Source organism: Trachemys scripta, chromosome 6 (genome assembly GCF_013100865.1).
Source record: "Trachemys scripta elegans isolate TJP31775 chromosome 6, CAS_Tse_1.0, whole genome shotgun sequence".
Classification (NCBI taxonomy): Eukaryota; Metazoa; Chordata; order Testudines; family Emydidae; genus Trachemys; species Trachemys scripta.
In genome coordinates, this window is record NC_048303.1 from 78,657,523 (window position 1) to 78,678,331 (window position 20,809).

General features: G+C 39.1%; 1 protein-coding gene across 2 annotated transcripts in view; it reads left to right on the top strand.

Annotated features, from left to right (window-relative positions):
* Window positions 1–20,809, top strand: part of CDC42SE2 (CDC42 small effector 2) — a 113,581-nt gene that overhangs the window by 60,919 nt on the left and 31,853 nt on the right. For both annotated transcript variants that reach the window (XM_034774269.1, XM_034774270.1), the window contains exon 2: window positions 8,668–9,010. In XM_034774269.1, the coding sequence (XP_034630160.1) occupies window positions 8,957–9,010 (54 nt within the window). In that variant the 5' untranslated portion in view covers window positions 8,668–8,956. The remainder of the gene's footprint in view (window positions 1–8,667; window positions 9,011–20,809) is intronic.

The following is a 20,809-nucleotide window of genomic DNA, read 5'->3' on the forward strand; positions in this document are numbered from 1 at the left end:
TTTCAATAAAGTGAGGAGGACTTGTGTTCTGGTGAAATGTGGGAGGACCTTGTTTTAAAAAATAAGTATTTGAGCTGCAGAGTGTGGCATGTTGTTGTGGGGTGAGTATAGGGCTCCTTCCTGGCATAGAATAATAGAATGAAATGTTTCAGAATTCTTCAGAGTTAAGGGTATTCCAGGTACCCCAAGGACAAAAATAGCATGAATGAGATCTGATGAATTCTTAGTCTTTCATAAAATCAATATTGGACATTTCTGTGAGTCTGCTGCCTCTTAATTTATACAGTGGATTTTGAATATAAAGACCTGTAAAGATTTACGGGGGAGGGATAGCTCAGTGGGTTGAGCATTGGCCTGCTAAACCCAGGGTTGTGAGTTCAATCCTTGAGGGGGGCCATTTAGGGATCTGGGGCAAAATCAGTACTTGGTCCTGCTAGTGAAGGCAGGGGGCTGGACTCGATAAACTTTCAAGGTCCTTTCCAGTTTTAGGAGATAGGATATCTCCATTAATAATAAAAATAAAATTTTGAAGATGGCCTGGGAGCACCTTGTTGAAGACCATGAACACATTGAAGAAGTAATGTTGTTAATGTTCTGCACTGGTCTGGTAGTATTCTCTTGCATTCAGACTTCGAGATGGAGGAACTATGTTCCTAGAATTTACTTCTAGGTTTGCTCAGACTCTTGCACCAAATAATGTAAGTAGCGGTCTAAGCAAAAAATGTATGTGTTTTTATAAGAGAGTTGTTATTGCAAGTAGTGCTCTATGTGCTGAGTGCTGTACAGCTATGTAGGAAGACAGTCCAGCCCTGAAAAGCTTGACTGAGAAGACAAAGTGTGAGAGTACTCAGAGTACAAGTAGAGTGGCTAGGGCAGTAACTGGCACATGGCTTATTATTTCCATTCTTTAATATATTAACTGTCTCCAGAGGTCCCTCTGTCTAATTATTGTTAAGTGGTCCTCTTCTTTCTTCTCTCCTCCCCTCCAACCTCTCCTGTTGTGTTCCTTCTTGCTATCTGTCCTTGATACAATCATGCCCTCCTTCCTTACTTCCCATTTCCTCTTCTCCTTCAGAGACCATGAGTTGAGTGGGAGAGCTACCACAAGAGAGGATTAACCCCCCAAAGCAACTGTCCAATCAGGAGAGTCATGAAATGTTTAGAGTGATTTAAAACATCTCAAGATACTAACTGGGTCTGCAGGGGGAAGGGTATTGAGGCATCATCTCCTGGCCCTATCCAGGGAGTCTCTGGTCAGCTGGAGGAGGTGGTTCTTCCGCTCTAGTGTGTAAGTTTGTAGGGCATTGGGGTTGAACTTCATTGTCTCCTCTGCCTCTTTTGTTGCCCACCTTCAGACCTGATTTTGTATACTTGGAAACTATTTGAGAAAATGGTAAATTTAATTTTGATTTTGCAAGAAGGTTGGAGTAGACAATGAGTTCTGATAAAAGTATGAATATAATCTTACACATAACTGACCAGATTAGAGCTGATTGACAGTTAATGGCTTGTGGGGAATGCTAATTGGGGGGGGGGTGGTGGTCTTTAAATGACCTAACAGTGTAGCAGAGCATGCCTTTTACTTTTTGATGTTTACATATCAAAAGCAGCAAATGTTTGATTTAAGCAGATTGGTCAGGCACCCCCAGTTGGCAGACTTCACAGCTTCCTTGGGTAGTCCTCATTGCAGTTATCAAACAACTTTGACTTCCAAACCCGGCAGTACCCAGATGGGATGGATAGTGTAGACATAAGAGCACAAATAATTAAAATGGAGCTTCCTTTCCAATGACTGTATCTCTGTGCAACCTGTGCATGAACTTAGTTGTTAACAAATTCATGTCCCATAAATGACTTAAGTATAAAATAATATTGTTGACAACTATGTAGATCTATAATATGTAAATGTTCTTTTTGAATAACAATGTGGGTCTTGGTAACAGGGGAGGCTAGTTAAATTCAGATGTGATATTAGCACCTGCAATAATTTTTCTTCCTGTGGTTTACTGTGCTTTGTATCTGCTGCTAGCAATCATCAAATAGCGCGGTTACCACACTTCCTGTTTGAAGCTTCAGCAAAGAAAATACAGCCAGAGGATAAGGAAGATTGACCTATGAAGGGAGCCTATTAAAGTGCAGGGCTGGGGGGTGGAGGGCAAATGGGGCAATTTGGCCTGGGCCCCACAGGGGCCCCCACGAGACTATACTATTTTATAGTATTGCAACTTTTTTTTTATGGAAGGGGCCCCCAAAATTGCTTTGCCCCAGGCCCCCTGAATCCTTTGGGCGGCCCTGTTAAAGTGTTTTAAAGTGAGGAAGCAGTTCTTACACTGTAATTACAGAACAACTTGCTTTCTTCGAACCCTCCCCTCCCACTGTCAGCGTGTACTGTATTCCTATTCAGGTCAATTAAGATTAACACTGATTAGCCCCCTTTCTGTGAGAAGTCCTGGAGAGCCTGAAAAGAGAACTTTTTTCTTTTTAAATTTCTTTCTCAAGGTTTATCAAAGTTCAGTAAAGTTTTAATAAATTAAACCTCTGCTCATACTCCTAATTGCCACACCTTGCTCTACCCACTGATTGCCCGTGACATTTTATTTCTGCATTTTAAATTTAAGATTGCAATGTAACAATTCTGAGTAGTAGTTTCACTTTTACATTCCATCAGCCATAGAACTCATTTTGAAACAGTGAAAATCTCCTTAGTACTTCAATTTGTGAAAGACAAAATAGATCTGTATATATAGGTATCCTCATCCCTTAGTACTGTTTGTCTAAATTCGCCATGAAAGGCAAAATAAAGTTTAAATATGATTCTTTTAATCGTGATTGAGAGACAGTTTGTGTGACACTGTTTTATATGTTCTCTTTAACCCTCAATTGTATTCTCCAACTAAACTGTTGCAAAAGATGTTACTAGTAATAAAGTGTATGGTTCTCCCTTAGTAAGGCTCTTGTTAAGTTGGTAGTGGGGGCAGGATGAGGATATAGTCTGTCTCATTTGGAGCTGCATTACCCAGCTGCTCAATTAGAACAGCACTGGGAAATTATGTAAGAGCAAAAATTTAGTTTTTTTTTTTTTTAAACATTCATCTTGAACTGCATTCTTCAGTCTTGTTTAAGAGGATAACCTAGTGGGGCCCCAGTAATCTGGGAGGTCTAGACAGACAAATGCAGCACTATATGTAATACGGTTTGCTACTCACACAATACCACATTAAGGGCTTGATGCTGTGGAAGTGCAGAGCACTACCTGTGAGGTGCTGAGTGTCTAAATCCCCATTAAGCATGTGACGTTTAGGGTGCTCGGCACCTCACAGGATCAGGCCTAGGTACTTTCACGTGAGATCATGATTATATAATTATCTGATTGGTAGCTGTAAGGATAATCAATACCCTTCATATTTAAACCAATAATTAAGAAAAAGAACAACTTACTCTCCTTGTTTAAATTACTTCTTAAACAGGGTTTCAAAGGACATTAAGAGAACTCTGAGGAGTATATCATTATTGCTAGCTAGAATGTTGATGTCTCTTTTGCCACCTGGTTAATTGCATTTTTTCCATTTTACACAGCAGCTTTGTGCCTCGCCCTACATAATAACCAAACCACAGTAAAAGTCATTTGTTTATATTTGCATATAAAATTCCAGCTTTTTGACAAATAGCCATCACTTTTATTTTCTTTCTTTCTTTTTTGGTAACCTAATTTTAAAAATTAGATAATTAAAATGCCACAACATTCAGTTGTTTCAAGACATAAAAATTATTTCTAAAGGGAAAAGGAGGGGAAAATTCTCTTCACATGGAGAGGAAGCAGACAAAAAGGCTTCTTGGCACTGTTATATAGAACTATAAAGACTGAGGTGAATTTAGCATGTACTATATAGGAGCTATTGTGTGTGCTTAACTTTACTTGTTCTAAGAAAAAATATTTGAGAAGTGCTATAAAAGAATGATGCTCATTGTAGTGTAACTTACACTTTGAGGTTCAGTTGTTTAGTGGGTTTTGTTTGCAGACAAAAATAAAAGTTTCAAATAGCATACATGACCAAAATCCTATTTATTAACAGCGTGGGGGGGGGGGGGAGGATTTTCACAAGCTTTGCAACCCAGAACAGAATTTCAGACGAACACAAGCATTTCCAAGCTTTGTGGATTGTTCCCAGGGCTTCAACTGACCGCAGCTCTTCAAACTGCAAAGAGCTGGAAGAGCATTCTGGGTATTAGAATGCAAATAAGACTATGAGTTGCAGAAGAATTTCCCTATATGTGTGGGTTTAGATTTAACCAGGGTTTGAAAATTGAACCACTGTAACAACAGGAACTTAATATATTCAGTTCTGGACCTGTGCCAAAAAAAGCTCTGTTAGACTGAGGGACTAGTGACACTCTATGGCCTGATACTTCATGAGCTTCCACGGATACAGATGAATATGTTGTACCATTGGTAGGGAAAAGGAAAACCCAACAATACAGTTCCACAGGGTATTTATTTCTAGTTCTAGTAGGTAATGATACATCAGGCCTTGTAATATTGTCACTGATTATCAGCTAGCTTTTCCCATTTCAGTTCTAACAGAATCTTAGTAGTTAGTATCACCTGAGTTGCAAGAGCTAGAAACCAATGCCTTGCTTCACCTCTGAGCAACTTGGAATCCCAGCTTCTAAACACCATACAGCATTAAGCTTTAATTGTAGATGTTTGCTGTACTATCACAGAGCTAAACAAGAGTCGGAAGTTGCACACCTAACATAAATTAACCATATTCTGGTTGCAAAACCTAAGTTTTGTGACAGTATTGGATATGAAGAATTCTAGAAATCAAGTGGGATGCCTCCTGGGATTAGAGTTATGAGAACCAACTGAAGGTGGAATTTTCAAAATTTCTCTGTGCTGGCCTAATTCTGTTCACATTGAAGTCAATGGGAGTTTTACTATTGACTCCAAGGGGAGCAGATTTAGGCCTGTGCGGTGAACTTTTGAAAATCCCAATCTAAAAGATCTGAGTGTGCCGTGAGTGTACTTGGAATTGACTTTTAAAAAACTTCTCCATTGAAGTGCCTTGTCTTCTGGTATTTTTAAAATTTTAATCCAGTGAAATTTTACTGTCTTTATATTACACAGCCTAAGTACTTGAGTCATTCTGTTAATTCTTCCATTTGCATCAGTGTATGAAATAATGCTAGAACAAATATTTCTTCAGATCAGCAACAATGACAATTCTGGGGAATGCATACAGACAACTCTGCAGTGAAGGCTTATGAACTAATTTCTTTTATTTCTTTGTTTTGGGGGCAGCCAGCTGTCATGGAAACTTGCTGTTTCTTGACTAGCTGGTAGTTGATCCACATTCACCTGGCTGTCCAGTATCAGAGGGGTTGCTTATTGTCGGTGATGTTGGCAGAGGGAAGGGAGGTAGAATACAGTTTCCATTTTATCCTAATTCTGGGGTTGCTAAATGTAGGCCTGGTCTACACTAAAAAGTTAGGTTGACCCAGCTATGTTGCTCAGGGATGTGAAAATCCACACCTTTGAGAAATGTAGTTAAGCCCACCTAACCCATAGTGAGGACCGTGCTAGGGCGACAGAAGAATTCTTCCATTAACCTAGCTACTACCTCTCTGGGAGGTGGCTTACAGCTGTGCCACTGTAGCGTTTCAAGTGTAATCAAGCCCAATGTCATGTACAGATGCTGTCAATTATGTTGGTAGCTTCTTCAAATCAAGAATATAGAAATTAGTATTATTACCAGGGGTGCAAGTAGGGCGGTACTCTCCAGTACACGGTACTGGGGAGGGGGGTTGCGTTCTACTCCTCAAAGGAGCAGAAGGGGCTAGGGAGGGGTGGGGGGGACAGAAGGTGTTTAAAGAGTGTTTTTGATTCTGTTTCTCCCCATTGGCCTGATTATCCATGACATCCATACTGCAGCCACATGAAGTCCAAATCATTAGAAGAATGCCTCTGCTTGCACTGATCAGAGGATGTTTGGATTCTGATGTCAGTCCAGTTCTGCAGCCTGATGGGAATCGGGTGTTGTCCCCAGTGTACCTAGAATTCTTCTTTGCAGCCAAACTAGTCTAACGTGCATTTTGTGAACTGGAACTGGAGCAGCAAAACAATGAAAACAAATGCCCCATTTTCCAGCTTTGTGAGTGAGAGAACTATAAGTGAAGATTATAATGCTGGACACTGACAGCCTTAAACCAGCCAGCTGCCTCAGGAATCTGGCAAGAACTTTGCTGAAAATATGTTCCTTATCTTAGCAACAGAGCTAAGACTTATTACGCATCAGTCAACCTTTATTTGAATGAAACTCTTTCTGATCTGACAGCTCAGGCATTGTCAGTTTCATCCAGAACAATTTACAAACTTGGAACCTAATCCTGTAAACCCTTAATCATTTGATCAATCCCATTGAAGACAATGGAACTATTTGCATGACTATGGACCGCTTTTGTGGACTGGTAGGAGTTTCAAGAGTCTGTTCCTTTAAAGGAAGTTGAATCCCCCATTGAAATGCAATGTTTGGGTACAATCCCTCATAGGCGCTGACTTCCCCTCTGCCCGGTGGGTGCTTGACCCCCACCCCTGCCCCACCTCTTCCTGCCCTGCATCGCCCTCACCACACCTCTATTCCACCCCTTCCCCCAAGTCCCCGCCCCACCCTGCCTTTTCCTACCCCATCCCAACCCCTCCCTTCCCACTCCCATTCCACCCCCTTCCCCCCAAGTCCAAGCCCCTGCCCTGCATTTTCTCCTCCTCCTCCCCCTCCCCTTAGCATGTAGCCTCCCCACTCCTCCCCCTCCCTCCCGGAAATTCTTAAGCACTGCCAAACAGCTGTTAAGTGGCAGGTGGGAAGCACTGGGAGGAGGAGGAGCGGGGACGTGGCGCACTTGGGAGGGGAGAAGGAGAGAGGAGCTTGGCTGCCGGTGGGTGCAGAGCACCTGCTAATTTTTCCCTGTGGGTGCTCCAGCCACGGAGCACCCACGGAGTCAGCACCTATGAATAGCATAATGCAGTTTCGGATACAGTTCTACTTAAAATTTGTCTTTTAATAAGCAATACATATGCTGAAATGGCTCCTCACCCAACTCCCATATTCCATATAAACAGACTGAAATACTACATATTTGGGGTGAAAGTGAGTAGTTAAGCACGTTGATCTTTGTATATACAAAGGGCGGTGTCAGAGGGGACAGGGAGAGCATGGGGGCCCTGGGTTGGGGTGGGGAGGAGTCACATAGCAGGTCACGTGCCCCCCTTGTGTCCCTCCCATGAGTGCAGTACCACCAAGAAATGATTTGTACTTGCACCACTACTTGTTACTAGAGTTTCTGTTCCTTAGAATGACATTCCTGTACATGAACACAAATATCTAATTACCTTTATTGGAGACAAATGTCATGACATCTAAGTTTCCTGCAAAATTGGAATGCATAAATTTAGACTGTCAGTTCATCAGGATAGAATCTTTCTTTCTTTGTACTGCGTCTAGCCCAATGAGTCCCAAACTTATTTCAGACCTCTAGGTAATGCAGTAGTTTAAATAGTAATGTACAGCAGTTTGTGTATTGGATTTCCATAAATGGATTAAACCATTTATATAGTTACTATTTACATTTTTTTAAAATAATTGTGTAATTTTATAATTTTGTAATCATTTAATTTTCCATTTCTTTACAAAATAAAGATAAGACAGATTGTGCATGGAATGACCACAGTAAAATCACCAGGGAGTTACTTGGGGGGCAGGGGATGGAGACTTCAGGTTAAAGGTTAAACAAAAAAAAACCCAATCTATAATTTAGCAAAAGAATGGCAGGAGTTTAATGTGTCAGTTGTTCCACACTAGGAGTTTGTGTTTTAAGAAGACAGTCCCACATTTCACATGTGTTTTCCCATTATGAATGGAACTGTATATGGAGCATCAGGGTAGAGGGGAGGGAAAGAAAAGTATTTGTGTTGACAGAATTTGTGCCTTATCAGCTTCAGTTTATTGGTAAAGTTTTTTCAGAATTAGAAAAGGGTGACTTGGATAGCAAGGTCCCCATCTGCATTACAAAAACAACCTCAGGGCAACCAGTTACAAATCATTAAAATTTGCACTACAGGACCTTAACTGGTTGTTACTGGGCCTAATCTGAGTGAGCTTGGAACAAATCATTGCTTTTATTGAATATTGCTTTTATTTTATTTTATTTTATTTTTAAAGCGGGTGGGAGGAGATGTCAACAGGTAGATTTCCCTCTGAAGTTTTGTCCTTTTCTCCTTTGATTCTGATCAGAACTTGCTTTTTTTTATTTATTTATTTTGCTTAAGGGGTTTGAAAGGGAGAATGGGCAGCCAAAAGGAAAAAGATGGCTAGTGTAACATTCTCCGAGCCAGGACACTATTCCTAAATGTAGATTCTGATTACATTATCTGTAACTTTATTACAAGAAGTCATGGAATGTTTGTATTACTTGAGACTCTGCCTAACACAATTTTTAGTGGTGTCTCTATAGAAACAAAAATGTGATTGAAATAAGTGTGCATCTTTTGGGTCCATATATGATTCATGGTTTAAATATTTGTTAGGGCCTATCGGGTATATATTCTGAAATCTGTCAGCTTAAAAAGACCTATTTTCTTTCTTGCTGACGTAACACACTTTTCTCTTTCAGGTAATTGCCTTTAGAATAAGGACCAAGAGACCATTTATACATGCTTCTTCGGTGCTTGGACTAACACATTCGGAGAGAAGACTCTCTTACATCTTTGTCACAAACTTGATTATCCCACGACTTAACTGCCATTGGAAAAAGCTCACAACAGGAAAAAAAACCTTTCCCACTTTCGGTCCATTACACAGTAGTTGAGCTAAGGAACTTTCTACGTGGAGGCTCTATAGCAGAGATTTGGAATTTTGCTGCTTGCTCTCATCCTCTGTGTTCACACTTCAGACTGTAAACAATGAGTGAGTTCTGGTTGTGTTTCAACTGCTGTATTGCAGAACAGCCTCAGCCTGTAAGTATGAATCTCTGCATTGTTTCTGTATGTAATCAAGTATATTGTTCTTTTTTTTTTATTATTCGTACTATGGACTAAGCTCAGTGAAAATGAAAAAATCTAGCATATCTGTTTAGCTGTGCTGTATGAATAATCATATCTATTTCAGGCTGACGTGGATATTTTGATTTGCAAAGATACTAAGGAAGATGGGGGTAAAGGGAGCAACACATCAAATGGCCCTAATGTAGGTCCCAAAAATGGATGGAAAATTGGAAATATAAAAATCCAACTTCAGCTTGTTTTGTTGCTGTTTTAGGCTAAGTTGAAGATGGGGTTGGGTGAGGTTCAGGGAAGGGAATATTTATATTTAGAAATCAAGTGTGAATTCCAATCCTGACCCCATTGAAATCAACGGCAAAACTCCCATTTTTCTGCCATTGACTTCAGTTGTAAGGTCAGGATTTCACCCAGTGTTTAGTTGTCACTCTTTAGGATTTTTTGAGGAAATCTTGAGAGAATGTGTATTACAATCAGTTAACTTGATTTGCACCACAATCATTTGAGTTTTGCTGAAAAGAGGAATGGATGTGATAATGGCTAAGTAAAGCATGAAGGAATACAAGACAGAAGCACTTCAAAGCGTCATGCCCGGAAGACAAAATAAACTATCTAAATGCTGGTACAGTAGAAAAGTGATTTCTCCCCCCTCCCCCCCATATTGAGACTCAAGAAATAGATTTAGGGCCTCTGCTACCGGGTACTGGATCCAATACTGTTGTGCTTCTGGGAGAAAGCCTACCTATCATGCAGGTAAAGTAGGCCAGGAATTTGATTACCAGCAGTTCTGGAGATGTCTTCACAACTACACCTGGGAAGATCAATCCTGTTGAGCAGTGCAGCCAGATCAGTCCGAGTAGTGGGGTACAGAAAGGAGAGTTCTTTATTCCAGCCAATATGTGGGAGACAGTACAGTGAACATGGGAGAGTATGTTTGAATTAGAAGTAACAATAGAATCACAAAGTGGTGCAGCTCACAGCAACACAGATAATTTGGTTTTGTATTGACTTAAGGAAAGTCAAAGCCACTGAAAAGCGTAATGCCTACTTGCTTTTCTGAGACTGTCAGGAATAGTTATTGCAAAAAGATTGAAAGCAAAAAGAATCCTGAAGTAGTAATGGAAGTATCAGTAAACCTAACAGTTTAAACCTCCTTGGTGCACAGTATAAATGTAACTTGCTGTCATTTTTAATGAAACAGGGTTGTGGGAGGAGTTCATACTCAGATACCAACATGGGGAGTTAAAATTCCTCTAATGTGGAATGAATACCTTGCAGTCTTTCAAGACTTGCTGTGTCAGTATCCTAATGACTTACATAGTTTGAAGACAAAATGTTTTAATAGGTTTAATGTGAGGTTGTAATGGCATTCTGGAATTAAGAGAATGAATACACCCTTAGGCTATATAGTACAATTCCATGTAGTCTGCAGACTCCTAGCATTTTTTTTTAATTTTATAAATAACAGTAGAAACCAAAAATATGTTCCACTTGTTTTTAGGAGCTGTAGATAGCTGCTTTTCTAAACCCTGATTATAATTTTATGCTACAATAAAGTTATTGCATGGGAGCGCAAAATGAAATGTGTTACAGCTAACATAATACATTAGTACTACAGTTCTTAATCCCCAATAAAGTGTGGAGGTTATAGTTCAAAGCCGAATAGGGGCTGCAAGCTTTCACCCACTCCTGTCTCTATTGTGGATTTGCTCAGTAACTTGTGCTCCTTCTTCCTTCCTCTCGCCCCCAAGATACAAGTAGCACCCTGTAAAGCATTTCACTTGTTCCTGAAGTGCTACATTTCAAGGGTTTTAGGACTTGGCTGGCACACATGAGTACAATAAGAGTTGTTGCAAAGGATTTTGCGTGTGACTGAGAAGTAGTTTATGTGACTGCATGTGAGCTGTTAGTATTGTTGCAGTTAGTAACAGACCTAGAACTCTTAGATTCCATTTCTATCTGTGTTCCTCTTCTGTCTAACTGGGACTGAAATTTCAAGTTGCAGAATGTAAGTAAATTGTTAACATTATACAAAAAAATTTATCAAATCTAAATCAATCCCTTTTCCATTCTGGGCAGATAGATAGAATGACTTCTCTAACCTTCTTAAAAATAATTTCTTCAGAAACTGGGAATGATTCTCAATGCATATAAAACTACTTTGTCTCACTAGAGCCCAACACACATTAAGAGCCTGAATATGTCACCCTTACTAATGGCTGAGTAGTAACTCATTCTGCAAGCATCCCTCATGGAATCAATGGAAGTACTTGCAGAGTGAAGGTACTGTTCAATGTAAGGATGGCAGAACTAGGCCCCAGGATGTGCTGCTCCTGCAGCAGAGCCTCCTGTGGGATGGGTTTCAGCAACTGAGTCACTTCGTTGGCTTCAGTCTGCGCCTGCTGCTCGCTCCCATCACTCCCCATGCTGGGTTCTGGGGCCAGTGGGGCACCATCCCAGCTGACCAGCGCAGTGCCCAGAACCCAGTCAAACGCCTCCTAAACTGAGCACAGTGTCAGCAAGGTGCCTGACATGTGGTTCTGCTTCCTGATTTTCCTGTACTCACTCTTAAGATGCTTAATCAGATCTCTGCACTGGTCACCAGTCTGGTATATTTGAAGCGTTGCCAGCTTCTTGTTTATTTGCTGGTATGCCTGGTCATTCCTGGTACTTTGATGGAAGTCCACTGTTCTGCTGGCCTCACACCAGAGGATCACCAAAATCTGGCTGTGCTCCAGTGACTGTGAAGCAGTGTGCTGCAAAGGCTTGTCATGTTAAGTCTCCATTGCAAACACAAGGCTGCTGATGGTGTGTTTGCATTTCGGTGGTCAGAAGACAATGGAAGAGTTAGCGCTGATTCACTGAGCTGCTGCAGTATACCAAGGAGGGATGCTTTTCTTTTCATTGGCCTCGATTTGCGGATTCTTGGGATAGAGAGGACAAAGGTAGTTGGCCCATGGGATTGTGAGATACTTTTGTTGGACTCCCAGGGCCTCAATTGGCATCTTCGCTGCAAAGCAATAGGGCTTGAATCCTGGTTTGGATCCTCAGTACCCACAAGGTTCTACAACTCTAGGGCCAAGCCTGAGTCTGAGAGATTTGTGTATAGATAGAAGAGGGGTTTGGGCTCAAGCCCTAGTCTGAGTCTGGGCTTATGTTGCAGTGTAGATATACCCTTAGTGATCAACTCACTGTGAAATTCCCCTGTACCATGAGACAGCTGGAATACATCAGTTGCGCTGCCCTCAACCATTGTGTCGAATGTAGGGCTAAATTCTAATCTAATATGTATAACTCTGAGTTAGCACAGTAGCGTTTTTGTATTTTGAATTATGTTTTAATGCACGTGCTATTTGGTGGTAGTTAAAATTTGGTTCTTAGAAATTGACTACGGGTAGGGGAACAAGTTCCCTTGGCTTCTGAATTGCAGTGATCTAACATGCAAGAGATTTTTCTGGCCACGTGCCCTATTGTTGGTATATTTACACATTAAGACTATTGCTGATTAGGCACGCTGGCATCAGACTTACTGTAAAATAATATTTTTGGTAGATTTGGGGTAATGCATTTCATATTTATTTGATTATTTTATAAAATAGTAAAATTATAGAAGACTGATCTTTGTATATTAAAATGAATCATTCTTAGTTGCTTGCTGACTGAACCCTCTGCCCATGAGAATAAATGAATTGCAGAAGAGTTTTTCATGTATCCTGTGTATTAATGTGTAATGCAGTCACACATTTATACATCTAATTACACCAGCATCATCTAGTACAAGGACTCTGAGTAATAAATCAAAGCCTCAAAAAAGATCAATTGCTTATGATGATGTATCCAGCTTCAGGCAGCACCTTATCATTCTAACCCAAAAGATTTCACGCTGCAGTTACTGTTCAGCCTGCATAATATTTTTTAAAAGAATCCTGCAAATGAACAGATATGGAATATGCTAGATTTAGCATAAAAGATATCCGCATTTCATGATTTGTTCCTTCCAAAGTAGGAAATATGTAAGCATTGTCCCCATTACTCAGGCTAAGCCACAACTTTCATGTCCTTGTCCCAATCTTGTCTCTATTTTATGTCTTCTACTGTGCCAACCACCACACCTTGAGCCCATTCCCTAACTTGTTCCACTGTTCCTTTAAGTCCATCACTAAAACATGTTTCTTCCAAAAGGCTTGTAAAGATTAATCCTCCCACAGAGAAGCGTTGACAAAAATTGATGTTGTGAAATAAAAATCGTGGAAGCAAAATAGACACATACTTCACTTTGTTCAGTTATGTTGCTTATATTCCATTCCATGCTTGGAATGTATCATGTCTCTTAAATATGAAGTCCTTTCATCATGAATTCTGTGCTTCCTTCTTTGTCTATAAAACATCTAGGAAATTTTGGATGTCACATAAATACTAACAGCATAGTTTTTGAGATTTTTAGCTCCATCACGGGAAAGATACGAAAGGTATAGAAAGTGTGTGCATGTGTTCCAGCATATCTAGGCTTGCCCTTTCAGTGATGAGTTTTCCTCTGCCCTCCAGCTCCAGGAGGCAGGATGAGACTGCTGTTCACAAGAAAGTTTGACTCCGACTTCTGGGAAAACCCCAGGTTATTCTTCCAGCCTGCTTCAACAGGTGGTCTCCAGGCTTCCTCCTGTCCGGGATTACAGCATTAAAAAAAACCTTTAAATTAGGGCTGTCAATTAATCACAGTTAATCCACGTGATTAACTCAAAAAATGAATTGCGATTAAAAAAATGAATCACACTGTTAAACAATAGAATACCAATTTGAAATTTATTAAATATTTTTTGATGTTTTTCTACATTTTCAATAGTGATTTCAATTACAACACAGAATAAAGTGCACAGTGCTCACTTTATATTATTATTTTTTATTACAAATATATGCACTCTAAAAATGATAAACAAAAGAAATAGCAGTTTTCAGTTCACCTCATAGAAGTATTGAAGTGCAATCTCTATCATGAAAGTATAACTTAAAAATGCAGATTTTTTGTTTGGTTACATAACTGCACTCAAAACCAAAACAATGTAAAACTTTAGCGCCTACAAGGCCACTCAGTCCTACTTCGTATTCTGCCAATCACTAAGTCAAACAAGTTTGTTTACGTTGACAGGAGGTACTGCTGCCTGCTTCTTATTTACAATGTCACCTGAAAGTGAGAACAGGAATTTGCATGGCACTTTTGTAGCTGGCATTGCAAGGTATTTACGTGCCAGATATACTAAACATTCTTATGCCCCTTCATGCTTCGGCCACCGTTCCAGAGGACGTGCTTCCCTGCTGATGATGCTCGTTTTAAAAAAATGCATAAATTAAATTTGCAACTGTACTTCTTGGGGGGAGAATTGTATGTCTCCTGCTCTGTTTTACCCACATTCTGTATATATTTCATATTATAGCAGTCTCGGATGATGACCCAGCACATTTTTGTTTTAAGAACACTTTAACAGCAGATTTGACAAAACACAAAGAAGGTGAGATTTCTAAAGATAGCTACAGCATTTGATCAAAGGTTTAAGAATCTGAAATGCCACCCAAAATCTGTGAAGGACGAGGTGAGGAGAATGCTTTCAGAAGTCTTAAAAGAGCAACACTCTGATGCGGAAACTACAGCACCCAAACCACCAAAAAAGAAAATCAACATTCTGCTGGTGGCATCTGACTCAGATGATGGAAATGAATATGCGTTGGTCTGCACTGCTTTGGAGCGTTATCAAGCAGAACCCATCATCAGCATGGAAGCATGTCCTCTGGAATGGTGGTTGAACCATGAAAGGACATATGAATCTTTAACGCATCTGGCACGTAAATATCTTGCAACGCCAGCTACAACAGTGCCATGCAAACACCTGTTTTCACTTTCAGGTGACATTGTAAACAAGAAGCGGGCAGCATTATCTCCTGCAAATTGTAACCAACCTTGTTTGAGTGATTGGCTGACCAAGAAGTAGGTCTGAGTGGACTTGTAGGCTCTAAAGTTTTAAAATTTTTTATTTTTGAATGCAGTTTTTTGTACATAATCTACATTTGTAAATTCAACTTTCATAACAAAGAGATTGCACTACAGTACTTGTATGATATGAATTGAAAAATAATTTCTTTTTACAGTGCAAACATTTGTAATCTAAAATAAATATAAAGTGAGGACTGTACACTTTGTATTCTGTGTTGTAATTGAAATTAATATATTTGAAAATAAAATAAATGGTATTCTATTGTTGTTTAACAGCACGATTAATTGCGATTAATTTTTTAAATCCCTTGACAGCCCTACTTTAAATAATTAATTTTGCCTGAAAAGCTTTCCTTTTAGGCCTTCTACCACTTTTTAGGTTTTTCAGAGGTGCCTAGCACGAAAAAATGCTTCTATTCTCCATCCTTTTCTCCCTAGTTTTGGGCCCCAAGATGGCAGTAAAGCCCTCTGAAGTGAAGAAGAAAGCCAAAAGATGCAAAGTACATGTGTATTCTAACTTCTTTAGAGACAATTCTAACTTTGTAGCAAAGTCTTTATATAGTACAAGAAATAGTCCTGCCTTTATCTAATCTTTTTAACATCACCCGTCTATAATTGTTTCATTCTGTAGTATACTCCAGAACACTATATTAACAATATTGTGAATTGCAGAAAAAAACGCTAGAGCCCCTTTAAAGCACTGCCACTGCTAGCTGTTTAGAAGTCTAACTGAAATAGAACCTTCAGCTTATAACCCATCTCTTTCTGTCCATGATGGATATTAAATGGATACACTGTACTGCAGGCTAGATAAAAATTGATATTTTTTTAAATTTAAAAGAATCAGATTTTTCTGTTTAAATGTTTTCTTTTTTAAAATAAACACATTTAAATTTAAGTTTGAAATTGACAACTTATGTTAAATTATATAAATTTAGACTTTATCATTTAAATAAAAAATATACTAAACAGTACATGTTTGCTGCCGAGTTTTAAAGAAAGTCAGACCATTGAACTGGTGGAAATCACTGGCTAAGCACCTGGAACCAAAGTTTAAAAAAGTACTAAACCAGCTTTTGATAGCAGTAGCCTCTTTTGCAGGCACAGAGAGCATATTTTCTTAATTTTGGTTTATTCAACTAATTAAGTTAAATGACTAGTTCATTCAAAGTTAAGAAACAAAGTTGGGATTTGAAAAAGCAAGAACATTTGTTTTCCTCTTCCAATCTATGAATACAAAAAAAGTGTGTGAGAGGATGAGATCTACTGGGTTCTAAAATCTTGAAACAGTCAATTCAGTTCACTAGGTACAGGTAATGTTCTTTGTTTATTAAACCAGTTTTAAATCTAAAGCATATTTTTGATAAACTTTTTGATGAACTTCTTTCTTATGTATTCAACACACTTAAGCTTGCTTTATTTAACGAATAACATTTAAAAATGCTGTTTTGTGCATTTTTTATTTGAATTTCCATTGAAAGAGCTTGACACAAATCACAAGTAAAAAGTTAATCATATAGTAAAAAATGCATCACTCACCATTTTCTAAAATAAGAATGGAAAAATTAAGACTGAATAAATATTAAGCTGTAAAATTGCATTTATAAAGTGTATAGTTATAATGTATGTACCTGGTTAGCAAAAAGAAGCATCATATCTAGTATAAAGGCTGTATATATTTGCAAATCAACATGTTTTAATGATTACCAACTAATGAGAATCAAACTTTCTTTAGGAAAATAATTAAAAAGTACAGATTCAAAACAAGATTAAAATCAGTGAGATAAACCAAGGTTTCCTGCTTGCTAATTTAAATAATGATTAAAATAAGTCATTTAAATCAATCTGGTCTGATTGCTAGTGTATTAGGTAAACAGCACTACACAAAGTGTGATAGAAACTATGATTATGGCCACCAGAAAGGACCCACTGCTGAGAAACGCTTTCAGCGGCTAGTTGTATTTCTAATGGAAGAGATTTCTATGGTTAAGGCTGAAAAATATTTTGTCATTTGTGGGTTTCTTCTCCCTATTTGTACAAAAAGCACCTATCCCCTTGGGCACATAATTAACATAATTAAGGCTGCGAGTTTGTCACGGAGGTTACGGATTCCGTGACTTTCCGTGACTTCTGCAGCGGCCGGTGCGCCTGGCTCTGGGGCAGCTCACGCAGCTCCTGCGCCAGGCACACCGGCTGCTGCTCGGACAGTCTCAGGCCTCCATGGCTCCCCACCCCCAGCAGCAGAATTTGGGTTTGGGCGGGGGCAGGGGGCTGGGGCAGAGGACGGGGTGAGGTGGGCTCTAGGCAGTGCTTACATGGGGGGCTCCCCGGAAGCAACAACATCCCCCTCACTCAGCTGCTACGCAGACGGCACCGCCCCTGCAGCTCCCATTGGCTAGACCGCCTAGCAGCTGAGCGAGGGGGATGTCGCCATTTCCTGGGAGCCCTCCAGCTAAGCGCCACCCAGAGCCCGCCTCACCCCGTCCCGTGCCCCAGTCCCGTGCCCCCTTCCATGCCCAAACTGCTGCTTCTCGGGGAGGAGGAAGGGGAGGCATGGAACAGGTAGGAAGCCTGCCGGTCCCGCCAACCCTCCCTCCCCCAAGTTTTAGTCCTGGGTATTTTTAGTAAAAGTCATGGACAGGTCGCAGGCCATGAATTTTTGTTTACTGCCCATGACCTGTCTGTAACTTTTACTTAAAATACCCATGACTAAAACATAGCCTTAAACATAATTAATATATACAACCATACAATAGAATTAATTAGCAAAACCAGCATAAACCAACCCCAGCCCACATAGCAAATAAAATAAAATTTTGATAGTTCTGGGTATTTCTAAAACTAGTGAGCCAGATTCTGCACTAGCGCTAGCATAAGCAAGTGCAAGTTCTTACCCAATGTGGCCAAAACACAAACATTCAGTGCCCTTTAATCATTGAAACTTTTATGACCTACAATATAGTATACATTTCAGTGTTAAAATATACAAGCTAGAACCTTCAGTTGGCACAGTAACTCAGACATATTTAGCTTTTGTATAGGCTGTAGTGTAGAATTACTTATCAAGCCATCAAGCTCAGATGTTTCAGAGGTTTCTGTATTATATAGCTCATTAATGGCCTGTCAAATAAGTTTGATAAAGGCATCCTTTATTAGAAGGGACAGTTTGCCAGTTTATTGCAGGTTTCTACTGGTCCTGACTGTTTGCCACTTCTACATATTGCATTAACAGTTAATAGGCTGCTTTATTTATTTGTTTAAATGACCTATCTTGTGTCTTACTATCTCTGGTGCAATGTCAAAATATTAAGGTAAATAATATTCTGCATATTTATGTAAATGCGGGGAAATCATTGGATATTTCTCTTGTACCTGTTTGTGAATAAAATGGTGATCTCTGAAGATCAATTAAAGACAGTGGTACTAACATTGTACATTTTTATTGGGTTATTAGTGAAATAGGTGTTAAAACCAGATATCTTGAAAAAATGAGGAAGAATTATGCCCAGTCTTCTGTTGGAGGAATGAAATGTATGTATGTATGTAAGTGTGTATGTGTGTGTAAATAATATATAAAGTAATGTATAATTCTACAATTGACAGCACACTGAAAAAGGGTTTGGCATTTTTTTTTGTTAAATTAATTTAAGGGCTTGCTAGGAGGAGCACAGGTTATTTGCCTAAAACTCTGTTTGAAAGAGAAACAGATTTGAAGCTTCAGCTAATCAGAGCACCATTTAAAAAAGAATTCTCAAATGTTTTCTGATCTCTTGTAGTCAGTTATGGTCAGTAATGCTCTGTCACGGAGAATGTATTTCCAGAACTAATGCCTAGTGTCGGACACAAAGAGACGCAGTTGCTTTCAGAAAAGCTGAATTGGACCAGCAAGAGCTGGTAGCTCCACAAAGTATTTGGGGATGAAGTGAACCACATTTGAAACAAGTTTTGTAGTTTAAAATATTATATAGGATAAGCTCCAAATTTTGATTTTTGCCTTAGTGTTTAACAGTAAAATATAGAAGTTTCCTCCTCTTTCCTTGGTGTTTCACAACCACCTAGCTTGCCAGTCTGTCTTTCATGTAAGAACGAGGATAGATTAACAACCCCAAGATGTCAGTATGTACCATTAGGAGCATTTATACTTGCCACTTCCTCTGAATCTGCTGTTCCTTACACACATTTCTCCTTGCAGAAGGTTTTTGTCAGGATCACCAATGTAGTTAATAACATATCAACAGTTTCACATTCTGTAGAAGAATGTGTCATGTAAATGGACAGAGAGACTGTGGAAAGAAATTAGAGCAGTTGCCATGTGGCTTAATTTTCCATGCTAAAACCTTGTTCTGTGTGTAACATAGTAAAACTAATATCCTTTAACTGTTGCTGTCCTATGCCTTATATTTTTAGTGTCTAAATTCTGTGCTGGCTCAGATTTTTTTTTTAAACAAACTGATGCTGATATAATTCTTTTCTTAATAAGAATGCTGTGCATATTTTGTGGATCTATTATGTCCTGTGTAAAAAAAGTGCAGGCCCAATTTTCAGATTTAAGAGCCTAGATAGCTTTCGGTGCCTAAAACAAATATTTAAGGGCCTGTCCTTAGGCATCCAAGTTTGTCTTGATCAAGGGTTGGAGGTTTTTTGTTTTGTTCTCTCTCTCTCTCTCTCTCTCTCCCCCCAAACTTGTGAACCTGCAATTCCCTTCTTGATTCCTACTCCCATATGGACAGTATAACCATTGCATGAAATTCTAGTTCCTATTAAACTATTTTGTTATTGGCCAGCTCCCTAATTTTTAAGTCACTTCTCCAAAACTGGAGAATCTGATAGGCAGTCTTTTAAAATTATTTTCTCCTCCATCTCCCAGGCAACACTTTTTTTGTGTTTGCGTGATTATACTAAAATACTAGCTTTGCTATTCTTGAGTCACCTCCTCTCATCCCCTAAGAGAGGAACATCAGGGCTTAGTTTGTGCAGAAAGACTGTCATTGTGAACCACGTGCTAGTACAGATTCAGAGAGTTAAGTGGTTTTTTTGTGTGTTTTTCAAACATGTTCAGCTGTATCCGTAACTCTTCACTTAGTTAAGTAAAATAAAAAAGATGTAGTATGTACAGCAATTCCCTGATGCAAGGGTCATTTCTCTGGGCTGTATACACTTCGGATGCCGTAACTGATGGCATTACATATAGCCTATGCACAGAAGGAAAGAAGTCATCTGATGCAACTCTTATTGACTTCATAAAAAATTATTTCAGTGCGGCTAGTCATAGAGCAAAGTACTACTCAACATGAGTAAGAATGGGAAAGTCTATTCCAAAAATAGGAAGAAACAATTCAGAGGAAATCTTAGCTTTTTAGGATTAATAAAGATAATTAATAAAGATGAGAAGTGAATAATACTTTGTCCCCTTATTTAAAGTTTTAAGTTACTTTAGTTTTGTTGATATTGGAATTGTGAACATGTTTTTACAGTCCCTTTCAAACCTTAATTAATGCCTCAGAAAATGCTGTAAATTGATAGCAAACTACCTTATGAGTATTCAGCAGATTTAGGCTATTTGTGATTATTTTTAGCCTTGCTGCTGTGGTATGTATATAGGGTGACCAGATGTTCCGATTTTATAGGGACACTCCTGATATTCTGGACTTTGTCATATATAGGCGCCTCTTTACCCCCCATCCTGTCCTGATTTTTCACACTTGCTATCTGTTCACCCTATATGTATACTGAATTCCACAAACTTTTTTTAATGCAGTATTAACCACTTTATG